Source organism: Haliotis cracherodii, unplaced genomic scaffold (genome assembly GCF_022045235.1).
Source record: "Haliotis cracherodii isolate W230 unplaced genomic scaffold, xgHalCrac1.p SCAF_8, whole genome shotgun sequence".
In the NCBI taxonomy this organism is placed as follows: Eukaryota; Metazoa; Mollusca; class Gastropoda; order Lepetellida; family Haliotidae; genus Haliotis; species Haliotis cracherodii.
This window is the reverse complement of record NW_027266341.1, coordinates 59,139,044-59,156,199: the sequence shown is the minus strand read 5'-3', so window position 1 is coordinate 59,156,199 and position 17,156 is coordinate 59,139,044. Positions and strand designations below refer to the sequence as shown.

The 17,156-nt window shown below is 41.4% G+C and overlaps 1 protein-coding gene across 1 annotated transcript in view; it reads left to right on the top strand.

The window, feature by feature from the left end:
• The first annotated feature begins 1,919 nt into the window (after positions 1-1,919).
• The window catches only part of LOC139449792 (carbonic anhydrase-related protein 10-like), a 121,095-nt gene continuing 105,858 nt past the window's right edge, over positions 1,920-17,156 (top strand). The window contains exon 1 of the mRNA XM_071231323.1: positions 1,920-2,112. Coding sequence (XP_071087424.1) covers positions 2,049-2,112 — 64 coding nt within the window. The 5' untranslated portion in view covers positions 1,920-2,048. The remainder of the gene's footprint in view (positions 2,113-17,156) is intronic.

Sequence of the window (17,156 nt, the reverse complement as noted above, 5' to 3'; positions counted from 1 at the left end):
CGCCGAAGAACCGGGTTCGATTCCCTATATGGGTACAATATGCGAAGCCCATTTCTGGTGTCCCCTGCCGTGATATAGCTGGAATATTTGGGGGCAGTACTCAACTACATGGGGCTTCTTAGATGCAATGTGTTAGAATAGTCGCGTCTCCACTGCACGAAATTACCCGTGAAGATCCGGGTTAGAATTGGTCTTCAGGAACCATTACTTGTCTTAAGATGCGACTAAAGTGATCCGGTGGTCAGGCTCGCTGACTTGGTTGATGCATGTCATCGTATCTCATTTGCGAAGATCGATACTCATGATGTTAATCACTGGTATTGTCTGGTCCAGACTCGATTATTTACAGACCGCCGTCATTTAGCTGGACTATTGCTGTGTGCGGCGCTAAACAACAAACTGCACGAAATTGATCGAGTAGTCCGGCTCTGTGACCGGTTGACTACGAGTCACCGTCATCCAACTGATATCAACCACTGGTTTGTCTGACCCAGACTTGATTCTTTATACCCCGCCATGAAGAGGGAAAATAATGCAGGCTGCACCGTGAACAACAAACAAAACAAAGACTCAATCAATATGCGACACTGTCTGGTCAAAGTGTTCATAATCATGGGAATACTCGTGGCTGTCAGCTTGGTGTCAGGGTAGCATGTATGTAACTCACTGCTCTGTCTACAGAACAAATTCAGGGCACACGACTTCACAGTTCACACCCGTTTACACGTGTCCAGTTTTAGTCTGGGTCTGTCTGTCAACACGACAAGATGAAGCCATCACATGTGGCAGCAACTCCTATGACGATCGAAGTGATCATTCATGACGCTAGAGTCGCTCTCACACAACCGGAACTGACTGTCAGGAATTGTTCGTATGAAGCTCTCGAGACGACCCCTTGTCACCGGCAAGGACGTTGAGACGCCCCCCTGCTACACGTGAATGCATTCAGACATCTCGTAATTATCTGAATCAGACTAAGTGATGAGAAAAAGACACATTTAGATAGCGTTAGTGATAATCCGCTCTAATCGATGTAGATCTGGACCAGATCTCTCCACGGCTGGTACCTTACTGAGCGTTCGATATACCAACAATTGATGAACTGCCGTTCAGTTTATGGGAAAATGAACAAAAATTGTTTCTGATCAGATGAATGATTTATTGTTATTTGCTGGTGGAAACAGTCATGGGATTAGAAGTCCAGCTGTGTTGTGTATCCGCGCTGCATTAAAAAAACCACGTACACCCTATTCCCATTACAACAACACATATAATATCGACAGACCTTGGCGGGGATGGGTTTTTGCTACAGCAACATTGATTGGTTTGGTACAGATTCAGCCTACCAAAACCTTTTTTAAGTAATAAATAAAATAAAAATTATATTATCGTTCTTAAATACATTAAAAGAGCCACACACATACCCAGGCATAAGCATCACTTCTGTCGCTGTACCATCCAAACATATTTATCATAAAACATTGATCGGAAAGTTGGCCCCTTTATCCGACCAAGGTCAACACTACCCTGAACGTCCTAAGCAGTTTTTGAGCCCCAGAATCCCCGGAATGGGAGAAAAGATTGGCCAAATCTTCCATGTACCGTAGATCGATACACCAGACCATTGGATCAGCGATATCTCATCGTGGCCGGAGTTCCAGCACTGCGAAGCACTTGCTCTATCAATTATTACTGTGTTTGTGATTCCAAGATTTGATCTAATCGCTATTTCTCAAGGCGACACTCGGTGGGGGTAAGTGTTCTTGTGATCGCTCTCACAACTCATTGGCTGTTTGTTAGGCTTGTGCCTCGACGCGGCCGTTCATTGGTCGATGGGAACCGCTTCGCCAATGATCAACCGTTAAAGTCTGTTCTAGGGGTGGATCGACTACAAGACGGGATTGCCCTTCTAAGCAAGCCTTGAGAACAGTCAGAGAAAACAGGGAGAGGGATCTTCTCCAAGTTATGACACTGGTGTTGACTGGAAACTATTTCTACCAGAATGTTCAAGTGATTAGGACTTTGGAGTGCCTTAAACTTCACCGACCATGTTGAGGTTAACTTGTATGATCATCGTCGCCGTCGTCAGCGTCACGAGGAGCGTTGCGTCAGGTCAGTGTTTGAGTCAATGAGACCCCATGGCTAAATAGATAGGTCTTACTCAACTGTGGCAGAACAGTCGATAGTAATTACGTTAGTTTACAGTCAATGGCTTCGCACTAATTAGGTTTCTGTACATGTCAATAGTTCTGTACACATACTACATGCAACAGCTAGGCCACCTGTTGCGCTGTCTGAACAAACGCCGCCATCATCAGCGTCTGAAGCTGAAACTTGTGAAGGATAGAACGCGAACTTCGTCTTTTTAACTTGCCGTGTCAGCTACGTTAGTATTTAATTTACTTCTGTAAATTAACAAAACAGACGCGTCACTATTGTTAAATAGTATTTAGATTCAAGGAGCATTTTATTACGAAAGCGATGTTAATATTTTTCAATTTTTAAAATTCCTCGTATACCCATACAGTAAACTACGTTTATAACGAACTGACCGATATAACGAACTTTATTTTTTAGTCCCTGCCATTTATTGTATATATGACGTTTTTGCTTATAACGAACTACGGTCATTACGAACTAAAATTAGTGGTCCCTTTGAGTTCGTCATAACCGTAGGTTACTGTATACGAAGTCCCGGGGATCATAATCAGGACGAATTTGAGATTTTATGGTGCTTCGTCTAATGTATGCATAAACATTCTCCGTGTCTGCAATAATACCAAAAGATGTGTGATATTCACCTCACTCACGACTATGTATCGTTAAAGGTCATTTGGGATGGTATTATCCATCTCAACTTAAAATCGATTGTTTAATACAAAATAAAATGAAAAAATAATCTCACGGTTTTAAGAAGAGAACAAACTTGCAAACGACGAGAAACTGCTGATCCAGTGATGATCAAACATTTAAAGATGCGAGTGGTGTTAAACGTATTCCTTGTGTGAGATAATGAGAAATAAATCTTTACTGTTACAGGTTCTCATCGTCTTTGTCGATTGATTAGAGTTTGCTTCCCTCAAAAGTCGTTACCTTAAATACCACGGGCAGAGCTGTCGATATCATTAAAGGTAGAAAATAAGTCCACCAAAAATGAGTGAGTGAGTGAGTATGGTTTTACGCCGCTTTTAGCAATATTCCAGCAATATCACGGCGGGGGACACCAGAAATGGGCTTCACACATTGTACCCATGTCGGGAATCGAACCCGGGTCTTCGGCATGACGAGCTAACGCTTTAACCACTAGGCTACCCGACCGCCCCCCACCAAAAATGAAACCAACGGTAGTAACACTGCATTGCATTCACTATAATGATACCCATTTGTGATGCTTGCAACTTACAAACACAAGCTGTTAAGCAGTTAACTGGAGAAATCCGCTAAATGTCGAATACCTTTTCAGTATTGCTTATATAACACGCTAAAGGAAATGTATTAAAAAGCGTATGTTGGTATTCTTGTCATACGTTGTTTAACTTGTCATGTTAATAACATAGAGTCAGGGTCAGAGTAGGTCTCCTGGGGCTCCTGCTTGTCGCATGAACTGAAATAGGCTTTGTGTCATCGACCCCGAAGTCGTAGATCGTGATTTCAGTCACTGGTTTGTGTGGTCCAGTACAGATACAGTGATGGTACGGATACATTACTGACAATGTCAAACATTCTTCACTCACTCACTCACTGCCGGGTAAAAGAAACCATACACAGATGGTTGACGGTGGCTCAAGTTTGCAACGTACTGTGACTGTTTCCAACCTAGTGCCGTTTCGATAACGTTTGTAACGTTTTCCTTAAATCCAATTTTCAAATGTGTAAACTTGCTTTGGCCCGGCAATATATTTAATGATAACCCATGCATATTCAAAAAACTTACCTTTGTCTTCTATTGATACGATAATTTAAACCAAAGCCCTCGTTCTAAATACTTACACTCTGCTTATATCACGTAAACTGACAACTGCGTAGCTTGTGTACTCAATCGCAGAGCTTCTGAACAACAACAGCCACCTTTACGTTCACACAATCTGATAATCACGACTAACTTAATTCTAAAACGCGATAAAAGTATTCTGAAGGATAGCATAAAGATGGCTAGGCGGGCAAGCATTGACAAGATTGACTTAAGTAAAGCCAATTCATTGCATCTTTGCATCAGATTTAGTGAGCGCGTTAACGCCAGGCTGGATCCGACGGTGTTGGGCTGCTGTTACTGCCACAATCAGTTCTGGGAGTTCATCAAGCACCATCAGATATCGCCCAGCACTGTCAATTGGAAACGGTTAAAATCAATATCTTATCATACGGATTCCGCAGTCGACATAAACAAGGCTGATATATGTCTCTCGATGTACCATTGGGGTTATATAGATGCTTCATTGTACTGTAATTGGGTAAAGTTGATTTGTTACAGAATACGAGTGTGTGGATTGATTTTTACATCGTCCTCCAAAGTTTAACAGCTCTATCATAACGCTTTGTTAAGTAGTCATGCTTAGACTTTTTAAACCAGTGGTCGATAAGGTGAACATCTACCCATGCCGTCTGATACGTCACACCCATATCAGTTGGGGTATCATGTTTAGAAGGGACTAATTTGTATCATTGGTTAATAAAATATTCATTTTTGAAGGTCAATGTCAGTATAATTAATTCGTTTTTAGGATAAATACCCCTTAACACACAAAGGTTTTTTTCCAAAGTATGTCATTAAGGTCTTATCATCGTGTTTACAATACGTAACATATTCCCTTAACATATATATCACTGATGCTGAACAAGTCACATCCAAGAGATGAGGCTGTTATGAGAAATACTATCAAAACGCGATTGTGTGGTCATATTTTGTCAGAGCCTGATCGTTAGGTCGTATATCATCAATGCCGAACAGTTAGGTCAAATATCAAGGCCTGGCCGTTTGTCATGTCATCAAAGTCGGATTGTTAGAAGATATATTACCAAGCCCTGATTGTTAGGTCAAATATCACTTGCATGGCTGAGGACCTAGATTAATACTTATATAATTACACTTGCGAATTCAATAACCATCACGTCTATGTGATTAAAGTTGTCATTAGCGCGAATGCATACACTGCACTTGTTTCAAACTAACCATACTGAATGCTTCTGTGACATTCGTGCGGGGAATAACTTTGACATTTATGAGACCAGGAGAAGACTTGAAGTGACAAAGGGACAAAAACATCTTAAGAACGTATTGAACATGACTATTAGTGTTACATGTCGTATATTTGACTTGACCTGGCAGAACAGTGTGTTTGATGGGGCACTTGCTGAAGATTATGACTTAGTCTGATTTAAGGTGCCATTTATTAAGGAAGAAATTGAGCATGTAGCACTTTGGGAATCGATATTCTACAACTCTCGCAATACATTACCATGTCAGAAATGAAAAGGACAAAATATCACACAGCTTTCGTCGGGTAAATGTTCTTTGACATTGGTTCCAATGTTGTATGCCATAAATGTCTCTCTCGCGGGCTCCCTCTTTCTCTCTCTCTTTCTCTCTCTCCCTCTCCTACTCTCTTTCCTTCTAAAACCCTCTTTCTCTTGCTTTAATTCTTTCTTTCTTTTCTGTCTCTCTTTCTCTCCCCTTCTCTCACTCTCTTTCTATCGCTCTTTCTATATCTCTTTCCTCTGTCTTTAACTCTCTCTCTCTCCTTCTCTCACTCGTTCACTCCTTCTCTTTCTTTCTCTGTCTGTGTGTCATCCTCTCTCTCATTTCCCTCTTCCTCTCTCTCTCTCTCTCTCTCTCTCTCTCTCTCTCTCTCTCTCTCTCACGCACACAAATGCACACGTGATATACGTGAAATAATCTTGAACAGGACGATTTAAAAACCCATTTCATGTCACTCCACCTATAGCTTTGGAATTTCCGGTCAACGATTTGTACAGATAATGTCATCTGAGTTTGTGATGCTCATTGGCAGCTATGTGTCTGACAATTGTTCTGAAGAAATGTACTCACTAATGCCAATTTAAAGCAATGTTTTCTGCATTATTAACTTAAAACCGAACATGAGACTCTCTGTAAATGTCAGCTGCTACCACGGGGAGTTCATATCTCCCGTTAATGTTAATAGACGAAGTCATGCATACACTTTATATGTCAACACGTTTGACACCTCTTTACATGTACATTCACCAGTGCTGAGACAAGCCAGGATGTCAAAGCTGCTGATAAATGTACGAATCATTCTGATTCCATTTCTAAATTAAAAATTAAAATTAAAATTAGTGTCACTTATGACACACTTTTATCCCAGTCGCCTTATAACGCTCCACATAATGGGAAGGTCGAGAATGTGAAACTACGCGACTTGCAAAGAGCAGACTCCTACCTTAGAATATAAACTCAAGTGGAAACTAATTGTCAAAAATTGGGAACAAACCATATTTCAGGTGGTGAGGACACCACTGTAGAAAATGTGTTAGCCTAAACACGACACGCCACTAAACATGTTTAGGGCTGTGTTTAACAGCTAGTAGATTGTGGGGATGTTGTGCTTAGGTGGTGTTTAGGCTGTAAACGATAGCTCATTTCGTGTGTTTAGATATTAAACGTAGATAGAACCCAACACATGTGTTTTCCGTTTAGGATTTAAACATGGTCCTAAACATGTAAACATGTAAACATGTCTTGCAGAAGTTTACTTGACACATTTTTTACAGTGTATCTATCAACTTTTGAAAACGTGATCAGGTTCATCGATGTGCTTTACTAGTCTCCTCTAACTAAATTTGACCGCCTCCGTGGTCTAGTGGTAGAGCGTCCGCCCGGAGAGCGGAAGGTTCGGGGTTCGATCCCCGGCCGCGTCATACCAAAAGACGTTAAAAGATGGTACTTGTTGTTACCCTGTCTGGCGCTCGGCATTAAGGGGCTGAAACAAGAACTGGTCGGCTCTGAGTCAGTATACTGTGTCTGAGTGGGGTATCCATGTTAAACTGCGGCATGGTATCTCAGTGAGCTAGCACTATAAATCGGCATCAGTCCGGACTAGTACAACACACACACGTACATGCACGTCGCAATATAAGTGCAATAATCTTTGACGCGACGTTTAACCCCATTTCACCTCACCTCACCTCTAACTAAATTTAATGTACATTTAGTTAACGTGTATCTGTATGGTTTCCCTGCCATGGAACTTGGTGTGTCACGTACAACACTTCATTTATCAATCAGAACTTGTCTCTACAGGAGATATAGCTTGGATGAGATAAAGCGATATTTCCTATGGGATGTGTTTTTAAAGGTATTGTGATGTCATCGGTTACAATAACGTCACAATCAAGTGACATCACTATTCCTTCTGGCACTGTAACTGTTTAGTTACTTTCACACTCAAGACAATGCTTGTTAAACACTGAAAAAGTTGGAAGATTTATTTTGGATGATAAATAGAAACACACTCTCATTTGCTTTGACTCCTCGGAATTTTAAACTCTTATCAACTCAGGCTGATATAAATTTATTTGATGTCAAGACACTCGGGTCAGATTCTCTATAGACGAGTAAATACCATTCGATTGCATCTTGGGGGAACGGGTGACTGAACCTATGATTGTGGGTCCGAATCCAGGTTCACCCCGATTATGTTTCTAGGTTTGTCAGCACCATACCCGTGCTCCTGGGTTTCACCGAAGTGGTATACGTCTGAGACCTGCATCACTTCGGGCTTTCCTCCCACATTAAGCTGACACGCAGCGATATAACTGGAATACTGTTAAAAGCGGCGTTAAACCCAACTCACTCACTCAATTGCATCTATACGCGAAAGCAACTTTTGTCATATAAATACACGGAGAGCTCAACATTTATACTAGTTTTGACGAGTTTAACTACATAGATCCATCATTGAAATTGTTGAGGGCTTTTTATTTTGGTAAAAAAGATAGTCACACATCAATTCTTCTTTCAACCAGTTAAGGGATGGAAAATATTCCGAGTTTTCAGTACAGTTTGTGTACATCACACAAATTAGTAAGCAGACTTTGAATTTAATGTTGTCATGTTCAAATCTTTTGAAAGTTCTCGTCCAATGATATGCAGGTATACGTATATCGCGACGTGCATGCACGTGTGTGTGTGTGTGTGTGTGTGTGTGTGTGTGTGTGTGTGGCTGCTTTTACTAGTCCGGACTGACGCCGATTTATTGCCCACTTGAATACCATGCCGCAGTTTAACACGAATACCCTACTCAGACACAGTATACTGGCTCCAAGCCGACCAGTCCTTGTTTTAGCCCCTTAATGCCGAGCGCCAGACAGGGGTAACAACAAGTACCATCTTTTAATGACTTTTGGTATGACGCGGCCGGGGATCGATCCCGGACTTCCCCTTCTCCGGGTGGACGCTCTACCACTAGACCACGGAGGCTGTCGCAAGGACATAGATTAGAGAACATGTTGTAACTGCAGAAGATCCGGGATGGAATAGGTCTTTATCAACACATACTTGTCGTACGAGGCGACAATGCTTGTCGTTAGAGTCGACTATGCTTGTCGTTAGAGTCGACTATGCTTCTCGTTAGAGTCGACTATGCTTGTCGTTAGAGTTGACTATGCTTGTCGTTAGAGGCGACTATGCTTGTCGTTAGAGTTGACTATGCTTGTCGTTAGAGGCGACTATACTAGTCGTTAGAGGGGATTTACGGGATTTAATCGAAACAATCGTTACTGGGTGCGACGTTAAAGAACAAACAAACAAAACAAATTCAATTCTGTTTTCAGTATTAAAAAGGGACAATATTTGCCTTATTCTCTTAGTACTAGGAATATTTCCACCTGTCTACATACGTCTACAGCGCATAACCATGACAATAATGAAAATCAAATATCACCTTCATATAAAATTGAGTGAGGATATTCCTTCAAAAACGTTGTTAGCCATATTAAGAACGTGATTTTCATCATTTTTACATTGTTCAAGACATATTTAATTCATGCGAGCATCATTCTTCTGATCTCCACAACTTTAAATCTGTATAAATCCTTGAAAGATGATCCGACGATTTGAATATCGAATATGTAGTCGACCCCCAGCAGAAATAAGATCCCTATTGGAGGCAAGTATCACAGTTCCACCTTCAAGGAACCTTGTTATTGGTAATTGAATACGCCCGGTTCTCTTTCTCACTTATTCTTGGGGCGTTTGGGTAGTCTAGTGGTTAAAGCGTTCGCTCGTCACGCCGAAGAGCCGGGTTCGATTCCCTACACGGGTGTTCCTCGCTGTGATATTGCTGGATAACTGCTATAACAGGCGTAAAACCACACTCACTCGCTCACTACTTATTCTTGGGGCTACGCGAGGCCCAGTGGTATAGGGTACTACTTACATCTCTTTTAGTCGCGCGTTCGAGTCCAATGTTATGGTCCTCGATCCGTCAGTACATGCAATTTGGGGTTTTGTCTTTGACATGCGTAACTTTGTCCTATTATTCCATATTAATTATATCCGCCTTTTGTATTAGTAGAATGTAATTAAATTTCTAAAATCTAACATTTAATCTAAAGGTAAAAAAAGGAGAAGGGGTTAGTGTGCATTTTATTGTGCAACGTGTGCATGTTAACAATTCACACATTACTATAAAGGGATTGGAAATTTGCATAAATATATTAGTAGTAATTCACTTTTTAATATAGTTAACATCATATGGCAAAATACCCGTTCAGCTATAATAAAGACATCATAATCTATCCATGTTAATGTCACATTGTGTGGAAAATAGATACATACCCTCATATGCCTATTTCTCACAATTCTAACATCCCACGTCGTACCATTCATGACGTCATACAGGCGAGTTAACAATACAATACTCTCTTTCACCCTTCCTTTAATACGCAACCTGCCATAAATTGGGACCTCATTCACGTTTTGTGTGATAAACGGTGTATTACGACGAATATTTGACGATTTGACTTTACTGTAATTCCCCGCTTCATCGCTTCATTAGGGGCGGTGGGGTAGCCTAGTGGTTAAAGCGTTCGCTGGTCACGCCGAAGACCTGGATTCGATTCCCGACATGGGTACAATGTGTGAAGCCCATTTCTGGTGTCCACTGCTGTGATATTGCTGGAATATTGCTAAAAGCGGCGTAAAACCATACTCACTCACTCACTCACTCACTCACTCATCGCTTCATTCTGGCGGTAGACTTACCATGTTTTAAAGAATTCCTGATTCGACACAGGATGGAGATGCGCCGTGAACACACAAAAAACAACCAGACATCTTTAAGTTGCAGACGGAGGCGGGGAAAAGATACTTTACGTGTGTTTGTTCAAGGGGACAAGGGCAAACTAGAACAAACTTATTTGTTGATAAGTGTCAACACAATTCCTTCGTGGATTGTTTACATTCATCTGGTACTTAATATTAACATTTCCAAAACCTGTATCCTCAGTCAAATACTGATCCCAGCGTGGTTAAACCACTCTCTCTCTCTCTCTCTCTCTCTCTCTCTCTCTCTCTCTCTCTCTCTCTCTCTCTCTCTCTCTCTGTCTCTCTCTCTCTCTCTCTCTCTCTCTCTGTCTCTCTCTCTCTCTCTCTCTCTCACTCACTCACTCACTCTAGCGTACCCATGATCATGTGAAATCGCTTCTAACTGTCTATTGTGCGATTTCTATTTCATGAGCATGTGACTATGAATCACTAACAAATAGTGATGACACCAGGTGTTCGCAAAAAGGAGTCTATCCTGTCCTATCGGTAGCACCCGTCACAAACACATGGAAAGGCCCGACAAGGTTCCATTTTTTATAGAGTATTTTGGATTTTGATTTTTATTGCAACTAAGAATACTGTCTCCTCTAGATGGATAGAAGATGGTAACACACACACAAACGCGCGTGCGCTCGCACAAACGTCTCTTTCTTATCATCACTTGGACCGTCCCAACAAACACCCCCACATCACGCCAACATCTGTCTTATCATCACTTGGACCGTCCAAACAAACATCCCCACATCACGCCAATATCTGTCTTATCATCACTTGGACCGTCCCAACAAACACCCCAACATCACGCCAATATCTGTCTTATCATCACTAAGACTGTCCCAACAAACACCCCCACATCACGCCAACATCTGTCTTATCATCACTAAGACCGTCCCAACAAACACCCCCACATCACGCCAATATCTGTCTTATCACCACTAAGACCGTCCCAACAAACACCCCCACATCACGCCAATATCTGTCTTATCATCACTAAGACCGTCCCAACAAACACCCCCACATCACGCCAACATCTGTCTTATCATCACTAAGACCGTCCCAACAAACACCCCCACATCACGCCAACATCTGTCTTATCATCACTAAGACCGTCCCAACAAACACCCCCACATCACGCCAACATCTGTCTTATCATCACTAAAACCGTCCCAACAAACATCCCCACATCACGCCAACATCTGTCTTATCATCACCAGGACCGTCCCAACAAACACCCCCACATCACGCCAACATCTGTCCTATCATCACTTGGACCGACCCAACAAACACCCCCACATCACACCAACATCTGTCTTATCATCACTTGGACCGTCCCAACAAACACCCCCACATCACGCCTATTTGATATGAGACTGTCCTTATAAAGAAAATGTGTTGTAGATACAAGGAAAAGGAAATATGGAGTTTATCTGCTGACAGAGAGACAAATTGTAATACACAGCTTCCATGGGGTTTGCACCAAGATGTCTGTAAACGAAAGTGAATCATATCTAAGAGGACTTCAGAATTGAGCTGACATTTCATACCGACCCATTAGCTACAGTAAGCACATAAGGGAACGCCTTTGATTAAACAAACTAATCACAGACATCAACAATTATACGAGGAGGAACTATTTGATATTGACCCAGACGCAGTACATCTTCCCTACTGCGTACACCGCCATGGCCATATATGCACAGTGTTTGTTGGGAGCGTTACAGCAATTAGATGCCAGAGAGAGTTGTCGTTTGGCTGTATGTGTAGATGTGTATCCTACAAGAGACCTGATAACGTGAGTGGGTAGGGAAGTAGGGCGAGGAGAGAGAGAGAGAGATAGAGATAGAGAGAGAGAAAGAGAGAGAGAGAAAAAAAAAAGAGAGAGAGAAAAAGAGAGAGAGAGAAAGAGGGGGAGAGAGAGAGAAAGAGAAAGAGAGAGTGAGAAGGAATAGAGGGAGAGAGGAAGAGAAACGGGTAGAGGGGAGAGAGAGAGAAAGAAAGAGAGCGAGAGAGAAGAGGGAGAGAGAGAGAGAAAGCCAACATTCATGGCATACAACATCGGAACCAATGTCAAAGAACTTTTACCCGATGAAAGCTGAGCGATATTTTGTCCTTGTCGTTTCTGACAAGGTAATATATTGCGAGAGTTGTAGAATATCGATTCCCAAAGTGCTACATGTTCACTTTCTTCCTTAATAAATGGCAGTTTAAGTCAGACTAAGTCATAATCTTCAGCAAGTGTCCCATCAAACACACTACTGCCAGGTCATGTCACATATACGACATGTAACACTAATATACTCTCTTAAAAAAGAAACGCATATAAGAATTTTAACTACAAATTTCTTTTTATTTTGATACAGCAAATAATAGCAAATGGAATTCGAAGAAATTTTACACAGGATATGTCAAGGTATCACTGTTTAATAAGACATCGGAAAAAGTCAGTTCATGAATCACACATCGACGTTTGATTGCGACATCGTCTCGGCATAGAACGAATTAGTCTCTGAATCTGATGTTGCTGCAATGTAGCCCACTCTGCCTGTAGTGCATGTGCTTGTTGCTGGAGTGTCTGGGGCTGTTGGTTACGCTGTCGCACCCGTCTGTCCAGGGCATCCCAAAGATGTTCTATCGGGTTTAAGTCTGGTGATCTGGAGGGCCAGGGCAGCACATTGATGTTCTCATTCTGGAGGAAGGCCCTCGTGACACGTGCCGTATAAGGTCTGGCGTTATCCTGATGGAATAGCTCCCTCTGGCGGTTGATAATGGGAAGGAGGTGTGGACGACGGACTTGATGGCAGTAGCGTTGCGCTGTCAGGTTGCCTTGGATCAACACCAACTCACTTCTGCCAGTGTAGGATATGGCTCCCCACATCATCACGCTGCCCCTGCCGAATCTGTCCACCTGGGGGACACAGGCGTCGGCAAAACGTTCATGACGTCGTCTGTACACCCGCATCGCGTCGTTCCAACAGAAATTTCGATTCATCGCTGAACCAGATTCGACGCCAATTCACCAAATTCCAGGCCTGAACGTTTGTACACCATTGAACGCGATGACGTCGATGCTGCTGACGCATAACGGGGCCAAAGTAGGATCTTCTTGCTCTTAAACCTGCCTCTCGTAGTCTGTTCATGACAGTCTGTGCAGATATCCTTCTCAATCCGGGTATTTGCCTAGCGGTAGTGGTCGCTGTAGCTTTTCGTTGACGCAGGTGACGTACCCGGATGTACCTATCTTGCGCCGCAGTGGTGACTCGAGGACGTCCACTTCTAGGTCCATCTTCCACCGAGTTCTGCTGCCGATATCTCTCCCAGAGACGAGAAATCGTGCTTCGATGAACATTCATTCGACGGGCAACTGTAAGTTGAGATTGTCCTATGGCGATGTGACGATTGGCGCAGTCTTGACATTTTGTCAGTCTTCCCAAACTTCCAAATAAAGTGAATGAAAAAAGACGGAGATCGATCTTTTATACCCATCCACGACACGATGTGATCCCCGAGTTTCCCGTGCATTGCACGTGCAATACGTGTTCTGTGACATTAAATGCATGTGTTTATACATACATGTGTTTATACATACATGTGAATATAGATGCATCTTTCACATTGGCGGTGTCTGTGCCCTTGTGCATTTCCTCTGTTGTGATAATCGGCATTTTTTTGCAATTGGTATTTCCTGCATGTACATTATTTAAATAAGTAACTTCTTTTTCATTATTAAATGAATAAGTACTAACATATCTTCATAAAGCTGATATGATGGTACAAAACATAATTGAAGAAACAAAACAGAAAAATATATTTTCTTATGTATAGGGCGGAAAGTAATGTCCTCGTTAAAAGAGACATGTCTTTTCAGATCTTGAGGAAATTAAACCAAAACTTTGTCTTGTATTCTTTTTAAAAATCACACAGATAAAAGTTCGTGACAACAAGTGCGGGGATTGCTTCTACCAAACATTAGTCCTTCTCAACACCCCAGTAGGAGAACATTTATTCATGTGTCAGTCCCAGACGAAGCTATCATAAGGGTAATCATATATAAAATCTGCGGTACAATTACCAAAAATGTCTGCGGGAAAAACATATTTATTTCCACCTGAAATTAATATAAAATCATTTTGAGTTTCTTTACATTGTTTTATTTGCATGTTTTTATTCATTTAATGTTGGATTTAACATGTGTGGGTTTAACGTCGTATCGGCATTATTTCAGTCTTATAGCGAGGATTAACATGTCAACTTTATGCAGGCTTAAAACACATCTGTGACGTCATTCTATTGTTTGAACGCTCCATTATTTTTCAGGAATGGAGAGTTGCTTGTCAACTGTACATTATCTTGAAGCAGCATTTGATTTTTTTCAAATATTTTCAACTACAGAATATTTTGTCAAAGTGTTAAAGTAGGGATGAGTTTTAAGTAGGGGAATATCCTCGTAACTCTCCATTCCTTAAAAATAATGGGCCTCGGCCCCTGCGTGGCCTCTGCTCCATTATTTTTAAGGAATGGAGAGTTACTCGGACATTCCCCTCTACATAATACCACAAGAAAAAGGTGACAGTGATTTATTTCAAAGTTCGTTTTATTATAGGATTCATGTTTTGTATTTTGAATCTCATGTTAAATGTATGGGCATCACTCGAGCGCAAAATTAGAGAGAAAAGCTTGAAACACTGAAAAAAGTGTATTTATTGCTTTAAAAAAGGCAAATTCCGCAATTTTTCTGCAATTCTGCAGCAAGTCACATTTTCGGCAAATCTTTCCGCGATCGCTGAATTGCAGAATTCGTCTGGGACTGAAGATTTGTAAAGCCTTGTGACAATCCAAATATTCAGATATCTTCTCTCTACAGCAGCATACAGGTAATTGTATGCAAGGTAAACGTAGACATTTCTAGTTTCATCCGGGAAATAACTGTTATTCGATCATACGAGATCTGAAAGTCACATGAGTTTTATGACAATTTGTTTGATTTGCGTGAAGCTTTACTTCAATGTCTTTTGTTTCCAGCCGCAGATGAACGGATGTTGTAATGAAACATAAATGTTGCCTTTGAGGAAAATATATTGCACTGAACATTTTATTCTTTTAACCTTACCTACAATATAATGCTCTGGGCTCATTAAGTGTATTGAAGGATACAATCAAGACTCTGAACTTGCAGGTGAAATTAGCAATTCTTCAGATCAAATCAGGCTGAATATGTCAGATGTTGCTTTATAAAGTTGGTTATCATCGATTTCAAATGTTTTATGTCTCTAATTCATTACGTCATTGCTGTAGGATATACGATTGCTGTAGGATCTGAGCCCCCGTGGGGTTTCTGGATTAGAATGACATGAGCAATGCAGCCTATAATGCATAATTCAGTCGCATGGGGCGACGTAATGGCCGGGTGGTCAGATTCGGTGACTTGGTTCTTTGCGTTTCATACTCCGATCGTTGCTCACAATATCAATCACTATTGTTTTGTTCTGGTCCATTCTTGATTATTTACAGGTAGCCGTCATATTACAGAATAAAGCTGAGGGCGGTGTTGAACCAAACTAACACATGTTGGAGTTGAACTGTAGCAAAATCAAAAGGGGCAAGGCAGTAAAAGTGCCCAAGATCAAAAATAGAGGAATAAGCAAAACGTTTTGATAAGAAAAGGTTATGAAAGTTATGTGATGATATGAATAGAAACATTGTTCATTCTTTAGGTTTTCGGAAACCGTTTTTTCTGATATTTGGCAAAGAAACGTCGTAACAAAAAATAACAAAGTTCTTGTCTTCAAAAGTAAATTTCTAACCCGACCTGATTTTCTTGGGAGTTTCTTAGATAAAGACAGAACGAACATATATAGTAAACAAATAATCTTGGGCCAAGGACTTACTTTTGTTAAGATTTTCTCCTGAAGTACGAAACATCAGCTGCTCTCAATCATTTTGATCATGCATACGTACGTCTTTGACTTTTTTCAAAATATACTTTGAAATTTCCAGTCGGCCAAAACCGGCCTTAATCCTACCTTCACTCTTTACAATGTTTTGTTTCACTGTTCGAGCCTTATCGAAGTCACAGGCTCTGGTACCCTTGAAGACCCGGGGTAGAATCGGTCTTCAGCAACCCATGCTTGCCGTAAAAGGCGACTATGCTTGTCGTAAGAGGCGATTATGGGATCGGGTGGTCTGGCTGGTTGATGCATGTCATCCTATCTCATTTGCGAAGATCGATGCTCATGAAGTCATTCACTGGATTGTCTTGTCCAGAATCGATTATTTACAGACCGCCGTCATATTGATGATATACTGCTGAGTGCGGCGTTATACAACAAACAAACAAACAAACACAAGGTCTTGAGGTTACGACGTACCAGCTACGAGGAATTACCAAATGTCTTCCCAGATTTTCAACAGACTATTACGAAAGGCAGGTCATCCGTTATTTCGAGTCCTGGAATATTATTTTTCAATATCCTTTTTTCTAAAGTCATATTCAAATGTAGTTTTCTCGACGATTCAAGGAAAATCGGTCTATGCGTTATTGGATTGACGTGAAATAATCTTCTACGCCAAGAACAACGGATGACACAGACATGGTGACGACGTCACGTTTCTTGAACAGTGGTAAATAAGAACAACTGGCGTGAACTAGCCAATAGGCCAAAGAATACTATTTTTCAACAGAAATTAATTTCCACGATATCCACGTCGCTGTGGTAATAGTCTTCATTAATCGGGAATCGTCAGCGGAGTGTAAGAGACGCAGTGGGTGTACGGGATTCAACGAGTTAAAAGTTGATGGACAAAAAACTTCAGCTCTTAAAGCCCCTACAGCCACTACAGCCACTACAGCCCC